Genomic DNA, 23,153 nt, shown 5'->3' on the forward strand with positions numbered 1-23,153 from the left:
TGCATTGCGAGTGCAGCATAAATAAAATAAGAGCAAACCTCAGTAATAACTAGGTCTGAAATAACCTGAATCAAAATACCGTGTAGGTAAAAAAGAGAGCAAAGACTCACCAAAAAAGACCGCGTGCTGTGTCATCCAGGATGGCGCTACCCCAACGCGCGTTTCAGCGTGCCTTCGTCCCGCCGAAACGCGCATTGGGGTAGCGCCATCCTGGGTGACACGGCACACAGTCTTTTTTGGTGAACATAGACCCTTTCTATGATGAACATAGACCAGCTGATAATTCAGACTATGATCACTAACGGACATCGCAGGAGAGCTATGAAGTGACATGCACAGTTTTGTGGTAAAAAATGTCACAATTTTTTTACATATATGCAGGTAATACATCAGATGGCAAGTGCTTCTGCAGTCAGTGCATTACTATTTTGGGGGTACTGTCTCTCCTTGGGGAGCATGAGCAGATTGGCCACAGACCCTACAGGGAAATTTCCTGGTGTGCCGATGCCCTGGGGGCCACTTAATCCTTCCTCTTGGCCGTTAGCAAGGTACATAAAAATCAGGCACTTATGCACCTGGCCAGTGGTCGCAGGTGCCCTACCGGAATTCAATGATATTGCCATCCTCAGGACGATGATATAGCTTCATACTGTGGGGCGGGGGGCAGTATTTAGTGCTCCACTGTGGTATTTGGTTCTGCTGAGGTAGTATTTCACAGTATTGCTGGCTCCGACTACTTGTGTTGTCCCGACTTTTGTAAATTTGGACCTGCTTACAACATGAGACCACGTTTAGTTTTAAAGGCCACTTTAAAGGGAACCTGTCACCGGGATTTTGTGTATAGAGCTGAGGACATGGGTTGCTAGATGGCCGCTAGCACATCTGCAATACCCAGTCCCCATAGCTCTGTGTGCTTTTATTGTGTAAAAAAAAACTATTTGATACATATGCAAATTAACCTGAGAGGAGTCCAGCGTGAAGGAGCCAAGCACCGCCCCGCATCCTCAGAATCTCCTCCTTGCTCCCAGAAGTCAGAAAGCTAGAGCGCCGTAATCTTGCGGTGCGCAAGCTAGCGCATGCGCAGTGTCGTCATAGTGTTCCTTCCCTGTGCTGGCATCAGCCTCAGGGAATAAACTGCGCAAGCGCTAGCTCGCACATCGCAAGATTACGGCGCTCTAGCTTTCTGATGTCGGGGAGCAAGGAGGAGATTCTGAGGATGCGGGGCGGTGCTGGGCTCCTTTACGCTGGACTCATCTCAGGGACAGGACTCATCTAAGGTTAATTTGCATATGTATCAAATCGTTATTTTTTACACAATAAAAGCACACAGAGCTATGGGGACTGGATATTGCGGATGTGCTAGCGGCTATCTAGCAACCCATGTCCTCAGCTCTATACACAAAATCCCGGTGACAGGTTCCCTTTAAGTTCCCAGTCCGCCCCTGTTGGGGAGAGCGCCTATAAATCAGCGTGGCCCAACTAGCCAGCATTATGACCATGCCTAACTGTTTGCTGACCCCGTCATGGCCATGCCTTCTACCAGTATGGCTCCGCCTACAACATGGGACCACTTCTTAATTTTTTTTTCTAGGGCAACTTTGAGTTCCTAATATGCCCCTGAAGAGGCTGCAGTACTTTCATTGTCCTGGTGGTTGGGAACCATTAATGAAACATTGATGACGTTATAGCCTGGAGAAACCCTCTTAAAACATCTTCATAAATAGCTCTTCCTTTTTTCGAATAACATGTAATGTAGCTGTAATTAGTAATTGTAAGGGTGCCTTCACATGCAGCAGATTTTGTGGCAGAAAATTCTTTGACTGAAAATTAGTTCCATTCACCTTAAAGGGGTTATCCAGGGGCGTAGCTATATGGGGTGGAGAGGTAGCAGTTGCTACCGGGCCCATGGGCCTGAGGGGGCCCAAAGACCCTTGTGTCACATAAGACACTGGCATTATAGAAAGTGCATACTGGTCAATTTACACCTCTGGCTGGAGGGAAGAGGTTAGGTTAATAATTTGGCATGAGAGGGTGCCCTTTCAATGTTTGCCTCAGGCAGCAGGAAGGATATGTGCTCCCCTGCCCCTTGTTAACAAGCACTGAGGGACGGGGGCCCAAGCTGAACTCTTGCACCAGGGCCCATGAGCTTTTAGCTACGCCCCTGGGGTCATCCAAACTATAAAACACGCTCCCCAATGCCCTGGCCCCTCATATACATTATACTTACCCCACTAACTGGCACTCGCGTTGCTCCTGATCCCCGCGTCTCCCCATCACACAGATCAAAACATCTGGTGACGGGGGAAGCAACCAATAGCAGGTTGCAATGTGGATGAGCCTTCCTAGTGTCACAAGCGATGCTAGGGAGGCTCGGCAGGGATCAGGAGTGAATGGGGTGCCGTGGTAAGTATAATCTATATGAGGGGCATGTTTTAGTTTGGATAACCCCTTTAATGGGCTTGCAGAAATCCATGTTCTTACTGCCCCACTCAAAAGAATGGAACTGATTTAGTAAATTGTGGTCCGCAATGGGGCAGCTGCATGCGGATCGCAAACCCATTCACTTGAATGGGGTACGCGATCCACATCTGACGGTCCGCACCGCGCAGTGGGATTCCGATCCGTGCTTCCGCACCGCATGGTTTGCGGATCCATTCATGCGGGCCGCAATATGGTTGGGCAACGACCGTGTGCATGAGCCCTAAATGCAATATACACCTAAATTGTTTGTAGAAAAGAAAAATCCTTTTTTTTCCTTAAATCTAAACCACTTACTAATAAGTCTAAATACCTTCTGTCATGCGTCACCCCCTTGTTAGTATAGTCTAGATCACTGACATTATGCCACTACCATCCAATTCAGCTTGTAATACAGGGGCACATAATCCAACGTATTCCTCATTATCCCTCAAGTATGCATCCCTCAAGTATCATTTTTTGCGGTGCGGAGGCGAGGCCAGTAACACCACGGAAGCACTCCGTAGTGCTTCCGTGGGGTTCCGATCCGTGCTTCTGCACCGCATGCCCGGGTTTGCGGACCCATTCAAGTGATTGGGTCCGCGTGCGGGGTGCACGTGTATTGCAGACCCGGCGTATGTGGACCGCGGCCGTGTGCATGAGCCCTTAGGCCTCATGCACACGGCCATTGCCATATTGCGGCCCGCATACAGTGGGTCCACAATACACGGGCACCGGCCGTGTGCACCCCGCACGTGGACCCAATCACTTGAATGGGTCCGTATCCGGAGCTGCGGTGCGGAACGGAGGCTTGGGACCCTACGGAAGCACTATGGCGTGCTTCCGTGGTGTTTCTGTCCGTGCCTCCACACCGCAAAAAAATAGAACTTGTTCTATTTTTTACGGTTAGGACGGATCACGGACCCATTTATGTTGAGAGGGTCTGGATCTGTTGCGGCTGCGTATTTTCTTTCCGTGTCCGTACCATTTTTTTTGCGGACCGTATACGGAACCATTCATTTCAATAGGTCCGCAAAAAAACGGAAGGTACTCCGTGTGCATTCCGTTTCTGTATTTCCGTTCTGCAAAAAAAATAGAACATGTCCTATTATTGTCCGCATTACGGACAAGGATAGTACTGTTCTATCAGGGGCCAGCTGTTCTGTTCCGCAAAATACGGAATGCACACGGATGTCATCCGTATTTTTTGCGGAACCGTTTTTTGCGCACCGTCCTGATCAAAAGTTTAAGACCACTTGAAAAAATGGCAAAAAATCATATTTTACATTGTTGGATCTTAACAAGGTTCCAAGTAGAGCTTCAACATGCAACAAGAAGAAATGAGAGTGAGACAAAACATTTTTTGAGCATTCAATTAATTGAAAATAACGATTAAACTGAAATAGGCTGTTTTTTAGTTGATCCAAATTTTAGGACCACATGCCCTTAACCCCTTAAGGACTTGAGACGTACCGGTACGGCATGGTTCCCGAGTCCTTAAGGACCCATGACGTACCGGTACGTCATGTGTTGTTCCAATCACCGCCACCCGATCGTATGCCTGCGGTTTGCGGCTTTTACCTGCGGTTGCGGCGGTGATCGGGCGTGCCATCGGGTCCCCATACGTCTGTAGGGGGGACCCGATGGCATGGAAGGCAGCGCGGTGCCTAAGGAAGGCATCGCGCTGCCTTCCGGTGACGAGCCTGTGAGATCCAGCCCCCTGGAACTCACAGGCCGGAAGATGTATGAGTAATACACACAGTATTACTCATACAGCCAATGCATTCCAATACAGAAGTATTGGAATGCATTGTAAAGGATTAGACCCCCAAAAGTTCAAGTCCCAAAGTGGGACAAAAAATAAAGTGAAAAAAAATGTTGAAAAAATAAAGTTTTCCCCAAAAAAATTTAAAGTTTCAAGTAAAAATAAACAAAAACGTAATTTTCCCCAAATAAAGTAAAAAAAAATTGGTAAAAAAAAAGTATACATATTAGGTATCGCCGCGTCCGTTCGACCGGCTCTATAAACATATCACATGACCTAACCCCTCATAAGAACACCGTAAAAAATAAAAACTGTGCTAAATAAACCATTTTTTTGTCACCTTACATCACAAAAAGTACAACAGCAAGCGATCAAAAAGGCGTTTGCCCACCAAAATAGTATCAATCTAACAGTCACCTCATCCCGCAAAAAATGAGCCCCTACCTGAGACAATCGCCCAAAAAATAAAATAACTATGGCTCAGAATATGGAGACACTAAAACATCATTTTTTTTGTTTTAAAAAAGCTGTTATTGTGAAAAACTTACATAAATAAAAAAAAAGTATACATATTTGGTATCGCCGCGTTCGTATTGACCGGCTCTATATAAATATCACATGACCTAATCCCTCAGATGAACACCGTAAAAAATAAAAACTGTGCTAAATAAACCATTTTTTGTCACCTTACATCACAAAAAGTGTAATAGCAATCGATCAAAAAGTCACACGCACCCAAAAATAGTGCCAATAAAACCATCATCTCATCCTGCAAAAATCATACCCTAACCAAGGTAATCGCCCAAAAACTGAAAAAATTATGGCTCTCAGACTATGGAAACACTAAAACATGTTTTTTTTTCTTCAAAAATGAAATCATTGTGTAAAACTAACATAAATAAAATAAAAAGTATACATATTAGGTATCGCCGCATCCGTGACAAAACATGATTTTTTGGGCTTCAAAAATGAAATCATTGTGTAAAACTTACATAAATAAAAAGTATACATATTAGGTATCGCCGCGTCCGTATCGATCGGCTCTATAAAAATATCACATGACCTAACCCCTCAGATGAACACCGTAAAAAATGTAAAATAAAACCTCTGCTAAATAAACCATTTTTTGTCACCTTACATCACAAAAAGTGTAATAGCAAACGATCAAAAAGTCACACGCACCCCAAAATAGTGCCAATAAAACCGTCATCTCATCCCGCAAAAATCATACCCTACCCAAGGTAATCGCCCAAAAACTGAAAAAATTATGGCTCTCAGACTATGGAAACACTAAAACATGTTTTTTTTTCTTCAAAAATGAAATCATTGTGTAAAACTAACATAAATAAAATAAAAAGTATACATATTAGGTATCGCCGCATCCGTGACAACCTGGTCTATAAAAATATCACATGATCTAACCTGTCAGATGAATGTTATAAATAACAAAAAATAAAAAACGGTGCCAAAACAGCTATTTCTTGTTATCTTGCCTCACAAAAAGTGTAATATAGAGCAACCAAAAATCATATGTACCCTAAACTAGTACCAACAATACTGCCACCCTATCCCGTAGTTTCTAAAATGGGGCCACATTTTTGGAGTTTCTACTCTAGGGTTGCATCAGGGGGGCTTCAAATGGGACATGGTGTCAAAAAAAACAGTTTAGCAAAATACGCCTTCCAAAAACCGTATGGCATTCCTTTCCTTCTGTGCCCTACCGTGTGCCCGTACAGCGGTTTACGACCACATATGGGGTGTTTCTTAAACTACAGAATCAGGGCTATAAATATTGAGTTTGGTTTGGCTGTTAACCCTTGCTTTGTAACTGGAAAAAAATTATTAAAATGGAAAATCTGCCAAAAAAGTGAAATTTTGAAATTGTATCTCTATATTCCATTAATTCTTGTGGAACACCTAAAGGGTTAACAAAGTTTGTAAAATCAGTTTTAAATACCTTGAGGGGTGTAGTTTATAGAATGGGGTCATTTTTGGGTGGTTTCTATTATGTAAGCCTCGCAAAGTGACTTCAGATCTGAACTGGTCCCTAAAAATTTGGTTTTTGAAAATTTCTGAAAAATTTCAAGATTTGCTTCTAAACTTCTAAGCCTTGTAACATCCCCCAAAAATAAAATATCATTCCCAAAATGATCCAAACATGAAGTAGACATATGGGGAATGTAAAGTAATAACTATTTTTGTAGGTATTACTATGTATTATAGAAGTAGAGAAATTGAAACATGGAAATTTGCAATTTTTTACAAATTTTTGGTAAATTTGGTATTTTTTTATAAATAAAAATTAATTTTTTTGACTTCATTTTACCAGTGTCATGAAGTACAATATGTGACGAAAAAACAATCTCAGAATGGCCTGGATAAGTCAAAGCGTTTTAAAGTTATCACCACTTAAAGTGACACTGGTCAGATTTGCAAAAAATGGCCAAGTCCATAAGGTGAAATAGGGCTGAGTCCTTAAGGGGTTAAAAAAATCTGTGCAAAGATGTGGATTCATTGTCATTCTCTGTCAGGTAGTCACAAGTTGTGATGGCAAAGGCAAAATAACTCTCCCTTTTTGAACGTGGTCGGGTTGCTGAACTGCATAAGCAGGGTCTCTCACAGCGCGCCATCGCTGCTGATGTGGGACGCAGTAAGACAGTCATTTGGAATTTCTTAAATGATCCTGAGGGTTATGGAACAAAAAAGTCAAGTGGAAGACCCCAAAAAATTTCATCAGCACTGAGCCGGAGGATCCAATTGGCTGTCGGTCAAGACACTGGACGGTCCTCGACCCAAATTAAAGCCCTTACTGGTGCTGACTGCAGCCCCATAACCATCAGGCGGCATCTGAGACTGAAGGGCTTCAAAAACAAAAAACGTCTTCAAAGACCTCGTCTCCTTGAACGCCACAGAACTGCTCGTTTGGACTTTGCAAGAGAGCACCAAACATGGGACATTCAAAGGTGGAAGAAAGTTTTATTCTCTGATGAGAAAATATTTAACCTTGACGGTCTTGATGGTTTCCAACGTTACTGGCATGACAAGCAGATCCCACCTGAGATGTTTTCCACGCGCCACAGTGGAGGGGGCGCCATAATGGTCTGGGGTGCTTTTTCCTTCAGTGGAACAATGAAGCTTCAGGAAGTGCAGGGGCGTCAAACGGCCGCTGGCTATGTCCAGATGTTGCAGAGAGCATTCCTCATGACTTAGGGCCCTCGTCTGTGTGGTAACGACTGGGTTTTTTAACAGGACAACGCTACAGTGCACAATGCCCGCAGGACAAGGGACTTCTTCCAGGAGAATAACAACACTCTTTTGGCCCATCCTGCGTGTTCCCCTGATCTAAATCCAATTGAGAACCTTTGGGGATGGATGGCAAGGGAAGTTTACAAAAATGGACAACAGTTCCAGACAGTAGATGGCCTTCGTGCAGCCGTCTTCACCACTTGGAGAAATGTTCCCACTCACCTCATGGAAACGCTTGCATCAAGCATGCCGAAATGAATTTTGGAAGTGATAAACAATAACGGCGGAGCTACTCATTACTGAGTTCATGTTTGGAAGTTAGATTTCTGTTTTGGGGGGGTTTAGTTTTTTTTTTGAGGTGTGGTCCTAAACTTTTGATCAGCTGAAAAACAGCCTGTTTCAGTTTATTCGTTGTTTTCATTAAATTGAATGCTCAAAAAATGTTTTGTCTCACTCCCATTTCTTCTTGTTGCATGTTGAAGCTCTACTTGGAACCTTGTTAAGATCCAGCCATGCTAAATAGGATTTTTTGCCATTTTTCAAGTGGTCTTAAACTTTTGATCAGGACTGTACATACTGTCATGTGCAAAAGGCCTTAGGGCTTGTTCACACGACCCTTGCCCCTCCTGTGGACCGCAAATTGCGGTCTACAATGCACGGGCACCGACCGTGGGCCAGCTGCATGTGGATCGTGGACCCATTCACTTGAATGGGTCCGCGATCCGTCCGTTCCACAAAAAGATAGAGCAAGGTCTATCTTTTTGTGATGCGGAGGCACAGAATGGAACCCCAGGAAGCACTCCGTAGTGCTTCCGTTTCCGAACCGCATCTCCGTATTTGCGGACCCATTCAAGTGAATGTGTCCGTATCCGTTATGCGGAATGCACACAGCCGGTGCCTCGTGTATTGCGGCCCCGCCGTGCCCTTACTCTGTTCATGTATTTTTTCACTTTTTATAGAGTGGGTTACACACTACATACACTCCTGTACAGTCTATCTCCATTTTGAATTTACAATTTATGAAACTGGAAAACGTCACACATTGTTGATTTCCAGCGGTGAACCTCTGCGCCTCCAAACTACGACTTCACCTTTAGAATCCATGTTTAGCAAGGGAGGGCAGAATACAAGCTGACGTTCCCCAGGGTAACCATTACTTCCGGATACCCGTCTTATCAGGCATTCATTCATTCATGTATCCTTACAGTAAACCATCCAATCCTAAGAACAAGGGACGGAAAGTCTCCCTCTAGTATTGCTTCCCTCCCTCCCCCCCCTGCAGTCACAACCAGCGCGGCTGCCTGCACATGCGCAGTTACTGTGGTAGCGCGCTTTACGGCACCACAGTCAGTCAGGTGATGGAAGCTTTCTTCCTAGTACTGTTACATGCAGGTTTGTGCTAACATTTCCAGCCTGATGATAACTATTACCTATTGAGCTAGTAACGTATATCTGAGGCGGAGGAGAAGGCACTGGTGTATCGGTGGTAACACGGAGCAGGTATTGTATTGTGCATATTACTACCGAATGTAACAGCAGCTGGAATCTGCATGACGGCTTTTCCAGGCTCCTCCAGTACATGAATGCTTTTACAGTTTACAAACAAGCGGCATTCTCTTTGATGAACATTTCAAGATCTCTGCTGTCCCACAATAGAAACTAAGAAGCTGTCATGTGGTGATCCTCTGGCTTCATCCACATCACCGTGTCCATATTTTGGTCCACAAAGTATGTTTACCTTGTGTGTGTGTTTCTCATTCCCATGAAGAGGGAGGGCTATTCTCATCCGCCATACAGACTGGAATAGGACATGATCTATGCAGAAGGCCATGCGGATCCACTAGAAATACAGGTGTGCCTGGCCCATAGAGATGAATGGGTCAGTGAGGCTCTGGGACCAGGACACATTGCCATCCACTGGGAGCAAATCGTGAAAGTTTCTATTGAGTGACAGCAAGCAAAGATCTTGGCATTGATATAAAAAGTGTATTGGAAAATTGTAACTTTGAAAGCTGAACGATGCGTAGCGGCTGATTCACATGACCAATCGGGCTGGGAAACCCTGTCTGCAGTGTTGACCATCCATGACCCAACTGACTGTATCATAGTCATTTATGATGTATTCAATTTCTGATTGTGAAATCTATTGAACTGACGTGAGTACAGTACCAGAAATCCGCGATCATCTATGAACGGACTGCACCATAAATGACCATGACGCAGCCAGGTCAAGGGAGCCACGGTGACACACGGACCTTGTTTCCCGGGTGGATCGTGGTCATGTGAATCAGCCCTTACTCCCATAGAAGTCAATGGGAGCTATGCAACCAACAGAGCACAGCCAGGTTGCAAATTACGCTTCATGAGATTTTACCCCTATTTTATTTAATTTTTTTCTCTCAAAATGCAGCTTGCGTTAAGAATGAGGCAGATTTTGGGGTGTTTGCCCATCTTCTCTATAGGGTTGGCAAAAACACATTTAAAAATGAATGTAAAAAAATGTCTGTCAAAATAAAGCCACCAAAAAAGCTTGTAAAAGAAAGGCATGAAATTCATAGCTTTTTTTTTTATAAGCCAGAAAAAAAACACTGCACTGAAATCTGTGTGAGAGTGTAAGGCGTCATGCACACGACCATATGTATTTTGCGGCCCACAAAAAATACGGATGACGTCCGTGTGCATTCTGTATTTTGCGGAACGGAACAGCTGGTCCCTGATAGAACAGTACTATCCTTGTCCGTAATGCGGACAATAATAGGACATGTTCTAATTTTTTGCGTAACGGAAATACGGACATATGGAAACAGAATGCACACGGAGTAACTTTTTTAATTTTTGCAGACCTATTGAAATGAATGGTTCCGTACACGGTCTGCAAAAAAAACCGTAAGGGACACGGAAAGAAAAATAAGTTTGTGTGTATATGAGGCCTAAGCCTGGGTTCAAGTCACGTTTTTTCCCACCTGTTTATAAAGAAAAAAAAAAAAAACGTATACACCTTAAATGGAGGCCTAAGGCTGATACCTTACAATGGCATATGTTCCATTGTAAAAAAATAAAATAAAGTATACTTTTTTTTACCATTGTAAAAAAAAAATTCCCCTTCCCCAGACTCTGCAGGATACAAGAACGTGGTGTGCTACGTTTTTGTATCCTTCCCCCCCCCCCCAACGTATACGTCAAACGGAGGCAAAAAACGTGATGTGCCAAATTAGGGTGGGTTCACATTTTCTTCTACTATGAATCAGACAGATAAGAAATGGTGTTATGTTCCATAAGTGTATGAGCCAAAAGCTGAAAACCCTGACCAAAATAGCACACTGCTGCCAACTCTTAAAAAAATCGTTTATTGATACATGATTAATTAAAACACATATAACTGGTAAGACACACAATCCACAAAATGGATGCCATATTCAGGTGAGAGTCATAAATGTAACTCGGGGAAGTGGACTATGCATAAATACCACAAAAATGATAACCGTACAAAAGTCCATTCCACGTAAAACGTGAAAATACAGACTCAAATACAACACACACACATTCCCCAGCACATGTTTCGCTTCCTCAGGGGGATTACATTTTTGTGCTATTTATGCATAGTCCACGTCCCCAAGTTACATTTATGACTCTCACCTGAATATGGCATCCATTTTGTGTGTCTTACTAGTTATATGTATTTTAATTAATCATGTATTAACGATTTTCTAAGAGTTGACAGCAGTATGCTATTTTGGTCGGTGTTTTCCCTCTCAATTTGTGACAAATGGTGATATTCGCTCATCGATTTACTTGATCTGATTTTTCATGGTTCATGTGGCTAAAAAACTTTGCTTTCAATCTGACTTTTATGCTCCTCCCACATGCCACAGATTGGAGCTAGGTGCTTGAAAATGTGATAATCTGCAGATCTTAGCGACAGCTTTCAAAATTTTACATATTTTCGTTCTGGTGTTGAGGAGTGTGTATGTTTATAAGTGCTGGTCTAACTTTGTTTTTAGGATTATATATATATATATATATATATATATATATATATATATATATATATAATTCATTATAATTTTTTCATTATAATTTTTTCCATAGGCCTGCAGTTTAAAAATGAGCCACTTAGAAGAGCAGCAATGTAATCCACAAGTGAAAAACGTGTCCAAGGTATTCATAACTCCTTGTAGTTACTATGAGGCCAAAATGCTTTTAACCTCATCTTGATCCATCAGAATTTTGCTTTTAGCAGCACTGCAGACTATGACCATCGACTATGATAGTCACCAGGCGGGAAGAGATTGTGGGGTTCAGGTTGTAGAGGGTGATGGCCTCTGCACCTTTATGTTTGTATTTCATGTTTAAGCCTGTCATCCAGTCTTCAGTGTTGCCCAGAGCTGGTACTTTTCCGCTATATTATTTGATAATGTGCCTGAAGCCTTCCTGAGTAAGGGCTCATGCACACGACTGTGTGCTGGTCGGGCCCGTTCTGCGGACAGCAACATGCGATCCACAAGGCACGGGCATCGACCGTGGGGCAGTTGCATGCGGATCGCGGACCCATTCACTTGAAAGGGGTCCACGATCCGCATCCGATGGTCCGCACCGCAAAAAAGTAGTGCATGCACTACTTTTTTTGCTGTGCGGAGGCACGGCCAGAAACGCCACGAAGCACTCTGTAGTGGTTCCGTGGGGTTCCGATCCATGCTTCTGCACCGCATCTCTGGGTTTGCGGACCCATTAAAGTGAATGGGTCCACATCCGTAATGAGGGGTGCACACGGCCGGTGCCCCGTGTATTGCGGACCTGCCGTATGCGGGCTGCAATAAGGCTTAGCAACAGCTGTGTGCATGAGCCCGAAATGCGATATACACCTAAATTGTATGTAGAAAAGAAAAATCCATTTTTTTCCCTCGAATCTAAACCACTTACTAATAAGTCTAAATACCTTCTTCTGTCATGCATCACCCCCTTGTTAGTATAGTCTACATCACTGACATTATGCCACTACTATCCAATGCAGCTTGTAATACAGGGGCACATAATCCAACATATTCATCATTATCCCTCAAGTATGCACAGTGTTTATCGATGCAGCTGCTGATGGACACATTGGGACATGTGCCCCTCCATCAGCAGCTGTATGGGACGGGAGCGGTATAGCAGATTGTGCTAACAAGGAGGCGGTTCTTCAAAGGCATTGATTATGCTGGTACCAGTGCACAGAAATATTAAATGGCCCATAATAATGCTATATACAGCACATCTTGAAAAATAAACAGATAGTGGGATCCAGCAGCATGGACTACTCAGTGTCTGTGCTACATACCAGGGATCGGTCAGTCTCCTGGAACCTCCACCTATCGGAAGAGTAGGGGTTCTTCAGTCACTGGCAGCTCTCTTCGCTTACATATAAGGATTGAAGCAAACCCGATTCTTCAGATAGGTTGAGATTGTTGCTTTTCAGACTTACTATAAATACTTTTCAGTCTGCATGTATTTGGTTGATGTTTTAACTAATGTTTTTATTTTTATTTAATTTTTTTCACATTATTTGGAATTCATTGTACAGAAAAAAACTCAAAGTAAGTATATAATCTGTATAATTGAAGTATTTTTCATATTTTGTAAACTTAATTTATTGGATAGTATAGAACATAAGAGAAATTAATGTTCCAAAGGAAGACCTGCAATACACATAGAAATTAGCATAGTATCATCAAAAAACAATTATGAAATGATCCTTCTACTGGGGAATATTACATAATAAGTAAAACACGTGGAACGGGTGTCACCAGACCATTATCAGCCCTTCTACAACAGAAATTCACTGATGGAAGGAGATAGAATCTCACGGGAATATGAGATAAGTGGTGATCGACACCTTCAGAATTTTATTTGGGCAGTTTCTATGCATAAAGATCCCCCAATACAGTATTATGGCAACCACTAAGTTTTCTCACGGAACTGGATGAATATTGCCTGTCCATCCACCGCATTGTGGTAGATTTTTTGATTGTTCCCACATGTAAAATGAGTTATTGTAATAATATGTAAGGGATTTGCTATTTTTTTTGATCTTTAAAATTTGTGTCACTTGTTATGCTTAAAAGAAATCTGTCAGCTCACAAATCAATTCCCATTTAAAGGGACCCTGTCGCCAAGAACTTGGACTACCATCTGCAGTACTACATGAGTAGTATTGCCGTTCAGATCGCTGCTTTTTTTATTTACCTACTTGTTCCCCCATTGTCAGCGCTCAAACCTGTGCTGAAGTACATTGCAAGGACTGCCATGTGCGCATGCACAGGAGTCCTCTCCATCATGATAGAGCAGCACAAAAGTCCAGACTGTATTTCAATGCAGCTTTGAACATTGACAGGGGGAAATGGGGGTAGTAGGAAAGTAAATGCGAGTAGCGAAGTGAACTCCTAATCTGCAGTACTATTGCATTGCCGAAGGTTATAATCCGGGATCCCCTTTAAAACAGATTCCCTTACAGTCCGGGTTCACATCTGCATTGTGAACTCCGGCACTGTAATCCGGTCACTGTATCCACTCTAAATGCCAGCTTTCATTCGGACACAAAATTCTACACGCAACATTTTTTGTCTAGCTGAAAGTCGGCATATATGCTGGAACGTGGCCAGGTTACCGACAGATCCCATTGCAGTGAATGGGGAAATGGCGATGCATGGTGGTATCTGGGTATGCTGGATTCAGTGAACTCCAGCAGTCTGTTCCTCTGCCGTAGATATAAACCTAGTCTAAGCATTATGCCTTGTACAGCTGTTCCCCTGTACAGTAAATGTTACTTTGTAAAATGTGGAGAAATGAATCTTTTATCTGTGTGCTCATGAAGATTCAAGTGCGCCGTGGGCACTCCCCCTGAAATATTTCTTCTGGCTCTGAAATGCAGCAGCACATGCACAGGACAGCCCTCAGTCCTGGCCTGGACTGTACTGTGTATGCACTGAAATTTGTGGAGTTGGTGCAGGTGTGGGGTTTCAAAGCCAGGAGTGATGGTGCAGGGGAAGCCTGGCCTGTCAATTAAAATATGAATAAAATGAGAATGCTTGTGGGTAAGTAACTGGTTCAGTAATAGAAAACAGAGGGTGGTTATTAGTAGTACACACTCAGATTGGGTCACTGTCACTATCGGGGTACCTCAGGGGTCAGTATTGGGCCCTATCCTCTTCAATATATTTATTAATGATCTTGTAGACGGCTCGCACAGTAAAATATAAATTTTTGCAGATGACACTAAACTGTGTAAAACAGGAATGCTTAACCTGCAGCCCTCCAGCTGTTCCAAAACTACAACTCCCAGCATGCCGTAATAGCTGTAGGCTGTCCAAGCATGCTGGGAGTTGTAGTTTTGCAACAGCTGGAGGGCCGCAGATTGGGCATCCCTGGTGTAAAGTAATTAACACAGAAGAGGACAGTATACTGCTGCAGATGGATCTGGATAGATTAGAGGCTTGGGCAGAGAAGTGGCAGATGAGGTTTATCACTGACAAATGTAAGGTTATGCACATGGGAAGGAATAATGCAAGTCACCCGTACATACTGAATGGTAAAACACTGGGTAAGGCCTTATTCACTCGTCAGTGTTTAATTGGTGATTTCAATCAGTGATTTGTGAGCCAACACCTGGAGTGTAGGCCACACAGACATAAGGTATGAGGGAAAGATCTGCGCCTGGTCTGTGTTTAAAGCCGCACCTGGTTTTGGCTCAAAATAACTGATGGAAATCCCTGACCGAACACTCTGTGAATAAGGGCTCGTTTACACTAATGTGTGCTGTCCGCATCTGTTGCTCCGTTCCGTGGCCCCGCAAAAATGATCAGTCCTGTCCTATTCTTGTCCGTTTTGCGGACAAGAATAGGCATTTCTAGAATGGCCTCCTGTTCCGTTCCGCAAATTGCGGAAGGCACACGGGCGGCATCAATTTTTTGCGGATCCACAATTTGAGGACCGCAAAAAACGCCACTATCGTGTGAACGAGCCCTAAGGCCTAACACTGACATGAAAATGGACTTTTAGTGGACAGCAAACTAAACTGCAGAAACCAGTCGGACAGCTGCTGCCAAGGCCAATAATATAATGGGTTGCATCAAAAGGGGCATAGATGCCTGTGATGAGAACATAGTCCTATCATTTTACAAATCACTAGTCAGACCACACATGGAGTACTGTGTACAGTTCTGGGCTCCTGTGAACAAGGCTGACATAGCAGAGCTGGAGAGGGTCAAGAGGAGGGCAACTAAAGCAATAACTGGAATGGGGCAACTACAGTACCCTGAAAGATTATCAAAATTAGGGTTATTCACTTTAGAAAAAAGACGACTGAGGGGAGATCTAATTACTATGTATAAATATATCAGGGGTCAGTACAGAGATCTATCGCATCATCTATTTATCCCCAGGACTGTGACAAGGGAACATCATCTGCGTCTGGAGGAAAGAAGGTTTCTTCCTTTAAAGAGAACCTGCCACCACAAAATGCAATGCAATGTGAAGGCACTGTGTTATAGAGCAGGAATAGCTGAGCAGACTGATATATAGTTTTGTGGGAAAAGATTCAGTAAATCTTGTAATTTACACATGTATAGCTTGGCTTTTTCTAATTCCTGAGAACAACTATTGGTACAGGAAGGAGGGGTTATCAGTCATCCATAGCATTGTTGTATAAGTTTGCATACAGAGATAGCTGTCAGTCACTGTAAGGAAATATTCTTATCTTTCCCTTATATTGTACCTGAGGTACAAGACTTCGGTATTCAGCTTGATTTGATTCTATCTGACGTCAGAGAGAGTGATAATGAAGCAAGACACACTGCTGTGTAGTTTCAAAATGACTCTGCAGGATTTATTATCTCGTGAGACATATATAGTCCTAAATGACATGATGTTTAAGTTAAACAGTAACACATGTTTTTAGCCAGCTAATTATCTTATCTTCTACCACAGTCCAAGGCTATCCATACATACGAGAAAAACCTCTTAGTAATAGCTATCATATGGACTTTCACCTGCTATGTGTCCATGCTTGCGTAATGTATTAATGTATGGAACATGATGTAATATAAGCTTATATAAAAAATATATGATTTGGACTGAAATAGAACCCTTCAGTCACTGATAACACCTCCTTCCTGTACCGATAGCACTTTACAGGAAGTGGACAAAGCAAAGCTATACATGTGTAAATTACAGATTTTACTGAATCTGTTCCCAAAAAACGCTCAACCTCGCCTGTTCTATAACATTTGACCTCAGATTGCATTGCATTTTGTGGTGACAGGTCTTCTTTAACATAGAAGAGGATTCTTTACGGTAAGAGCAGTGAGACTATGGAACTCTCTTCCTGAGGAGGTGGTAATGGTGAGTTCACTAAAAGAGGGGCCTGGATGTATTTCTGGAGTGTAATAATATTACAGGCTGTAGTTACTAGATTTCTTGAGAAGGGTCATTGAGCCAGGGAGTTATTCTGATTTCCTGACTGGAGTTGGGAAGGATTGTTTTCCATTAAAATGAGGAAAATTGGCTTCTACCTCACAGGGTTTTTTGCCTTTCTCTGGATCAACATGCAGGATGACAGGATGAACTGGAAGGACTGATTTTTTTTTTTCAGCCTTACAAATGTTACTATGTAAAGCAGAGTGAGAGGTGCTTGGCAGTGAAAGCCGCAGAGCGATGGTGCACCAAACTGCATGCCTCCGCCCAGGTTGCTCTTGAATCCTCAGGAGCATAAAGATAAAAGATGAATGGTTCCACATTACAGCAGTGGATTTTTACAAAGAAAGGTATGCTTAACTGGGAAGTGATATTTGATGACTGAAAGCCCAGCAGGCCATACCTTGAGCACTTCCTACTTAGAAGAAGTGACAATAATTGATTTAGTAGAACTAATTATGGTATGTTACGTGTGCCACAATACGATTCTGGTATCACAAGCCAATATGCACATGCTTGTCTATATGAGGCCTACTAGATTAGAGGCGGCAGAACTCTCCCAAGACATATCTAGTTGAAGTCCCTCGAGGTCAGGTTTGGAAAACAGTATGTGCATTCCGACTTGAATAGGGTTAACACTGAGTTAGAATATGATTGAGAAGGCACAAGAGTAAGGCTACATGCACACGACTGTATGTGTTTTGCGGTCCGCAAATTGCGAATCCGCAAAAAAACACAGATTATATCCGTATGCCATGCTTTTTTTTTTGTGGATCCATTGTAACAATGCCTAAAACAGACAAGAATAGGACATGTTTTTATTTTTTTTACGGGGCTACGGAATGGACATACTGATGCGGACAGCACATGGTGTGCTGTCCACATTTTTTGCGGACCCATTGAAATGAATGTGTCCGCATCCTATCCGCAAAAATAAACGGAACGGACACGGAAACAAACAACGTTCGTGTGCATGTAGTCTAAAGCTTTTAAACCTCTGCCTGTGTTGCATGGTTTGAGAACTGTTCGAATCTGTTTTATTAAGAAGAGCTTATCCAGGGGAATAATTTTATTGAAAAACTGTGTTAAAGTGGGTAAAAAATTGAGAATAATTAATAGTCAGCCCCACTGATGCCGCTGCTGCTCCAGTGCTGCTCCAGCCCCCTCTGCCCCAGGCTCGAAACATAGGAAGTACTGTTGCTTGTACTGTCTTCTCAGCCAATCACAGGCTGAGGGTACTTTCGCACGACCATATTTATGGGTCCGCATTCGTTCTGCAGGAGCGGATTCGAGCCCATTCATTCAAATGGGGCCGCAAAAGTTGGGGGTAGCACACTGTGTGTTGTCCGCATCCGTACTTTCGTTCCGCGGCCCCGCCAAAAAGATAGAGCATGTCTTATTATTATTATTATTATTGTCCGCAATTTCTATCATAAGGTTGGCCATGTGCATTCCACTAAATGCAGAACACACACAGCCGGTATCTGTGTTTTGCGGATCCACAATTTGCGGACTGCAAAACACACACGGTCCTGTAAATGTACCCTAACTTTGTGACCTACCTTAGCCAGTGATTGTCAGTCCAAGCCATTTCATGTGTGTCTAGCTGCTGGACCAGGAAATGTAGAACAGTGGGAACTTGGTCAGTTGTAGAATAACAGCAACACTGGATTACTGATGCTGAATATTGGTTATTTTTAACCCATTATTACCCTGTTTTTAAATAAAAATGATTCCCCTGGAAAACCCCTTTTAAAATGATTAATTACTTTATTCCTTATTTCACTATGCCATTTTACATTCTTTAGATTTCAGTAGTGTTGTAAATGAGGAATCATATAACATTGTTTAATGGGATGTTTAGTACCAAATGTATTTCTCGCCCATATTCCTTGGGGGACACAGGAAACCATGGGTATAGCTCTGCTCCCTAGGAGGCGTGACACTAAGTGAAAGCTGTAAGCCCCTCCTCCATCAGCTATACCCTTCAGCCTGGAGAAGAGACTTCCAGTTTTTGCTTAGTGTCCAAGGAGGCAAGACACCCCCTGCTTATGCAGGGTTGTTTTCCTATAATTTTTATTTTTGCGTTTTTTGTTGTTTTAATTCGATTTTTTTCTACTTACAGGGACAACAGAGGCGCATTAGACCCCTCTGTTTCTCCCGGGGTTGAGTTGCGCCAGTGCCGGTAATTCCGCACTGCCGCCTCCCCCACAGAAGACAAGGTGGACCAGGGCAGCCTCGCTCCCCTGCGTCCTGCCAGCTCAAGGGTCGCCCGCACGCCAAGTCCCTCCCCCGGCTTCCTGCCACTGCGGTGCCAGTAGCTGAAGGGGCGACCCTGCTGGATGGATTGAGGGCGAAGACAGCGTATGGTGAGAGTGGCTGCTCCAGCCTCCCCTTCCTTCCTCCCACCGCTGCTACATCTCCCCCCCCCCTACCCCCCCATGGGCATATCGGACCGGCAACCTTACCGGGTATCATTTGGGGGGGACTTTGTCTGGGCAAGTCCTTTATTTAGCGGCAGGGCACGGACTCTGCCTTCAGGGGACGGCTGTAGGCAGGAGGCCGTCTGCCACATCCAGGCGCGGCGGGGGCCGCTTACTTGGCGCGAACGGCGCCATTTCATCTTGGCCGGCACTTCATCCACCTCGGGGGTTAAAATAATTTTGCCGCGCGTGCGCGGCTCTGCTTCTCCTTCAGCGCGGCAGGGGGGGGGCGGAGCTTCCTACATGCGCTCCGCTACTTCCGGTTTCGTCGGGCTCCACATCTCATAGTGCTGCGTGAAATCCTCTCTGCCGTCCGATCCTGAAGCTATTCATCTCCGTGCCTGCTGCCTCTCCTCCACAGCCTCCTTCAGTCTGCTCCCCTTGCTGCTGCCGCTTGCATCATCCGGGTCTGGTAGGACTGTTAACCCCCTCCGTGCCACCAGTACTGTTGCTTGGGTGTAATCCCAGTTCCGCTTTTGCCCTGGGGTCTCCCACTTTAAGTGCAACATTTTTTCCACCATGTCAGACCCTTCTGCAGCCGCCAAGCCTTGGTATCATGCCTGTACTGCTTGTAGGGAACCCTTTCCCCGGGGGCAGTCTGATCCGCACTGTCCTGCATGCCGAGCTCCACCGCAGCCTCAGTCGCCCGCTGTGTCGCTCCCTGCTTCCTCTGACCCGCCTGACTGGGCTAGATCCCTGTCCCAGGCCGTGGAAAGCCTCACTCATGTCGTGGGCCGCCTAATAGACAGGCCGCCTACCCCGCAGGACGCCACTCTTACTGTCGCGCCCTCCGGGTCCACCGCTTCTGCCGCTGCAGCGGGTTCACCCTTTCTTAGTGACCCCTCCCGAGCTAGGCACTCTCAGAAGCGTCTTAGAGTAGAGCGAGCCTCCTCCTCGGATGCCTCCCTCTCCCCGCGTGCGCACTCAGACGGGCCTCTCCTCTCCAAAGGATTCGCTCTCTGAAGGCGAATTGGCGGTTTCAGATTTGGAAATGGACTCGGCCCTGCCGTCCAAGCTAGCCTCAGCGATGGGTCAACTCATCTCTGATATTCGTGACACCTTTAAGGTGCAAGATGACCCCCCTAGCTCTGACGCAGCTAGCGTCTCCTTTATCAGACCCAGGCAGGCCTCAAAAGTCTTTCCAATCCACTCTGATTTCTCCTCCGTGGTGTCTAAGGCTTGGGCTCGCCCGGACGCCCGTTTTGTCAATCCCAAGAAGCTGGACATTTGCTATCCTTTTCCAGCCGATGTCGTGGCCACCTGGTCGTCCCCACCCAAGGTGGACCCCCCTGTGGCCCGTCTGTCAAAGAACACGGCCATCCCTGTTCCCGACGGGTCCTCTCTTCAGTCAGCGGAGGACCGTCGCATGGAGACCCTTTCCAAGGGCATTTTTGCTGCCTCCGGTTCTGCTCTCAGACCGGTTTTTGCCTCTGCTTGGGCAGGTAAAGCAATCTCTGCTTGGGGTGCGCAGCTGGAACAGGAGTTGGACTCGGACGTCCCCATCCAGGACCTACGTTCCTTGGCCCAGCTTATTATTCGGGCCGGGAATTTTGTTTGTGAGGCCTCCCTTGATGCGGGAGCCCTTATTGCACGCTCCTCCGCCCTGGCAGTTTCCGTCAGGAGGGAGCTCTGGCTGAAGGTTTGGAAAGCGGACGCTGCCTCCAAACGTTCCTTGGCGGGGCTACCGTTTGCGGGTTCCCGCCTTTTCGGGGTCCGCCTAGACGAGCTTATTTCGGAGGCCACGGGTGGTAAAAGCACCCATCTTCCTCAACCCCAAGCCAGGGGCGCCCCCCGCGGACGCCCTGGTGCGTCTCTTTTTCGGTCCTCCCGCAGGACCTCTGGGGCTCCCCCCGCAGCTGCCGCTTCGGCCCCTCCCCAGGATAAGCGTAGGAAGCCGTTTTTTCGGGCGCAGCCCTCCTGGCGCAGGCCGCAGGCTGCCCGCACACCCGCAGCAAAGCAGTCCTCTGCCTGAAGGCGCGCCCCCACCCACCCGGGTGGGGGGCCGGCTCCTCCTTTTCAGGGACATCTGGATGGCTCACGTCTCCGACGCCTGGGCTCTCGAAATTGTGTCCTCCGGATACAAAATCGAATTTGCGTCCTTCCCTCCAGATCGGTTCTTTCGCTCCCGCCCCCCGCGGGACCCGAAAAGCGCGGCTGCGTTCTCCGCGGCTGTTCAAGCCTTACTGGACAGGGGGGTGATTACCCCGTTCCTCTAGAGGAAAGGTTCCAAGGGTTCTATTCGAACCTCTTTGTAGTTCCCAAGAAGGGAGGTTCGGTGCGGCCCATTTTGGACCTCAAAAAGCTCAACCGTTTTCTCCTCCTTCGACGGTTTCGGATGGAGTCCCTCCGTTCCGCGGTGGCTTCCCTGGAGCAGGGAGATTTTATGTCTTCCATCGATATACAGGATGCCTACCTCCATGTTCCGGTAGCCCGGTGTCACCATCGCTTCCTCCGATTCGCCGTGGGGGACCTCCACTTCCAGTTTGTCGCCCTTCCCTTTGGGCTGGCAACAGCCCCCCGGGTGTTCACCAAGGTCCTGGCCCCGGTTTTGGCCTTACTCCGTTCCAGGGGTGTTTTTCTGCTACCGTACTTGGACGATATCCTCATCAAGGCTCCGTCCCTTTCTCAAGCGGTTGCCAGCGTGGATCTCACTCTAGAGACTCTGGCGAGATTCGGTTGGGTCATCAACTTCCCCAAGTCCTCCCTTCCTCCCTCCAGACAACTGGTCTTCCTGGGAATGCTTTTAGACACGGGAGCGGCGGAGGTACGTCTTCCCTCGGAAAAACGACTGATCCTCCGTCGGGCGATTCGGGGTCTCCTTCTCCACCGTCGACCGTCCTTCCGCTTCTGCATGCGGGTCTTGGGGCAGATGGTTGCCTGCTTCGAGGCGATCCCATTTGCGCAGTTTCACTCCCGCCCTCTCCAACGGGCGATCCTCTCCTCCTGGGACAAATCGCCGGAGTCTCTGGATCATCCCTTCCATCTATCGCCTCCGGTGCGGTCATCTCTCCGCTGGTGGTTGCAGTCCCCTCTTCTGGGCAGGTCCTTTCTGCCGCTCAACTGGTTGGTGGTTACAACCGATGCCAGTCTCTTGGGCTGGGGAGGCGTGTTTCCTCCCCGATCCGTCCGGGGCATTTGGTCTCCATCGGAGTCCAAACTCTCGATCAATGTCCTGGAGCTGAGAGCGGCCCTTCTGTCTCTGCGACACTGGACTCATCTGCTGAAGGGTCATCCAGTTCGTGTGCAATCGGACAACGCCACGGCCGTGGCGTACATAAACCACCAGGGGGGCACTCGCAGCGCTGCAGCAATGCGGGAGGTCACCAGCATTCTCCGTTGGGCGGAAGCCCACGTCCCGGCCCTATCTGCAATTTTTATTCCAGGGGTGGACAATTGGGCGGCGGACTTCCTCAGTCGCACCACCGTCGACCCCGGCGAGTGGTCTCTTCACCCGGAGGTGTTCGAGGCCATTTGCCTTCGTTGGGGCATACCGGACGTGGACCTCATGGCCTCCAAATTCAATCACAAGGTCCCCGCCTATCTGTCCAGGGATCCGGGAGCCTGCGGAGCCGACGCCCTCGTTCTTCCTTGGCGAGGCTTCGCGCGTCCATACATATTCCCTCCCATCCCACTCCTGCCCAAGGTCCTTCGGAAGATCGCGGCGGAAGGCGTCTCGGTGATTCTGGTCGCTCCGGACTGGCCCCGCCGGTCTTGGTATGCCGACCTCATGCTGCTCCTGGCAGACGCGTCCTGGC

At 46.0% G+C, this 23,153-nt stretch overlaps 1 protein-coding gene across 1 annotated transcript in view; it reads left to right on the forward strand.

Annotated features, from left to right (window-relative positions):
- Positions 1-8,805: 8,805 nt before the first annotated feature.
- The window catches only part of LOC121002504, a 112,468-nt gene continuing 98,120 nt past the window's right edge, over positions 8,806-23,153 (forward strand). The window contains exons 1-3 of the mRNA XM_040433956.1: positions 8,806-8,968; positions 11,558-11,626; positions 13,029-13,041. Coding sequence (XP_040289890.1) covers positions 11,573-11,626; positions 13,029-13,041 — 67 coding nt within the window. The 5' untranslated portion in view covers positions 8,806-8,968; positions 11,558-11,572. The remainder of the gene's footprint in view (positions 8,969-11,557; positions 11,627-13,028; positions 13,042-23,153) is intronic.

Source organism: Bufo bufo, chromosome 5 (assembly GCF_905171765.1).
Source record: "Bufo bufo chromosome 5, aBufBuf1.1, whole genome shotgun sequence".
Taxonomy (NCBI): Eukaryota; Metazoa; Chordata; class Amphibia; order Anura; family Bufonidae; genus Bufo; species Bufo bufo.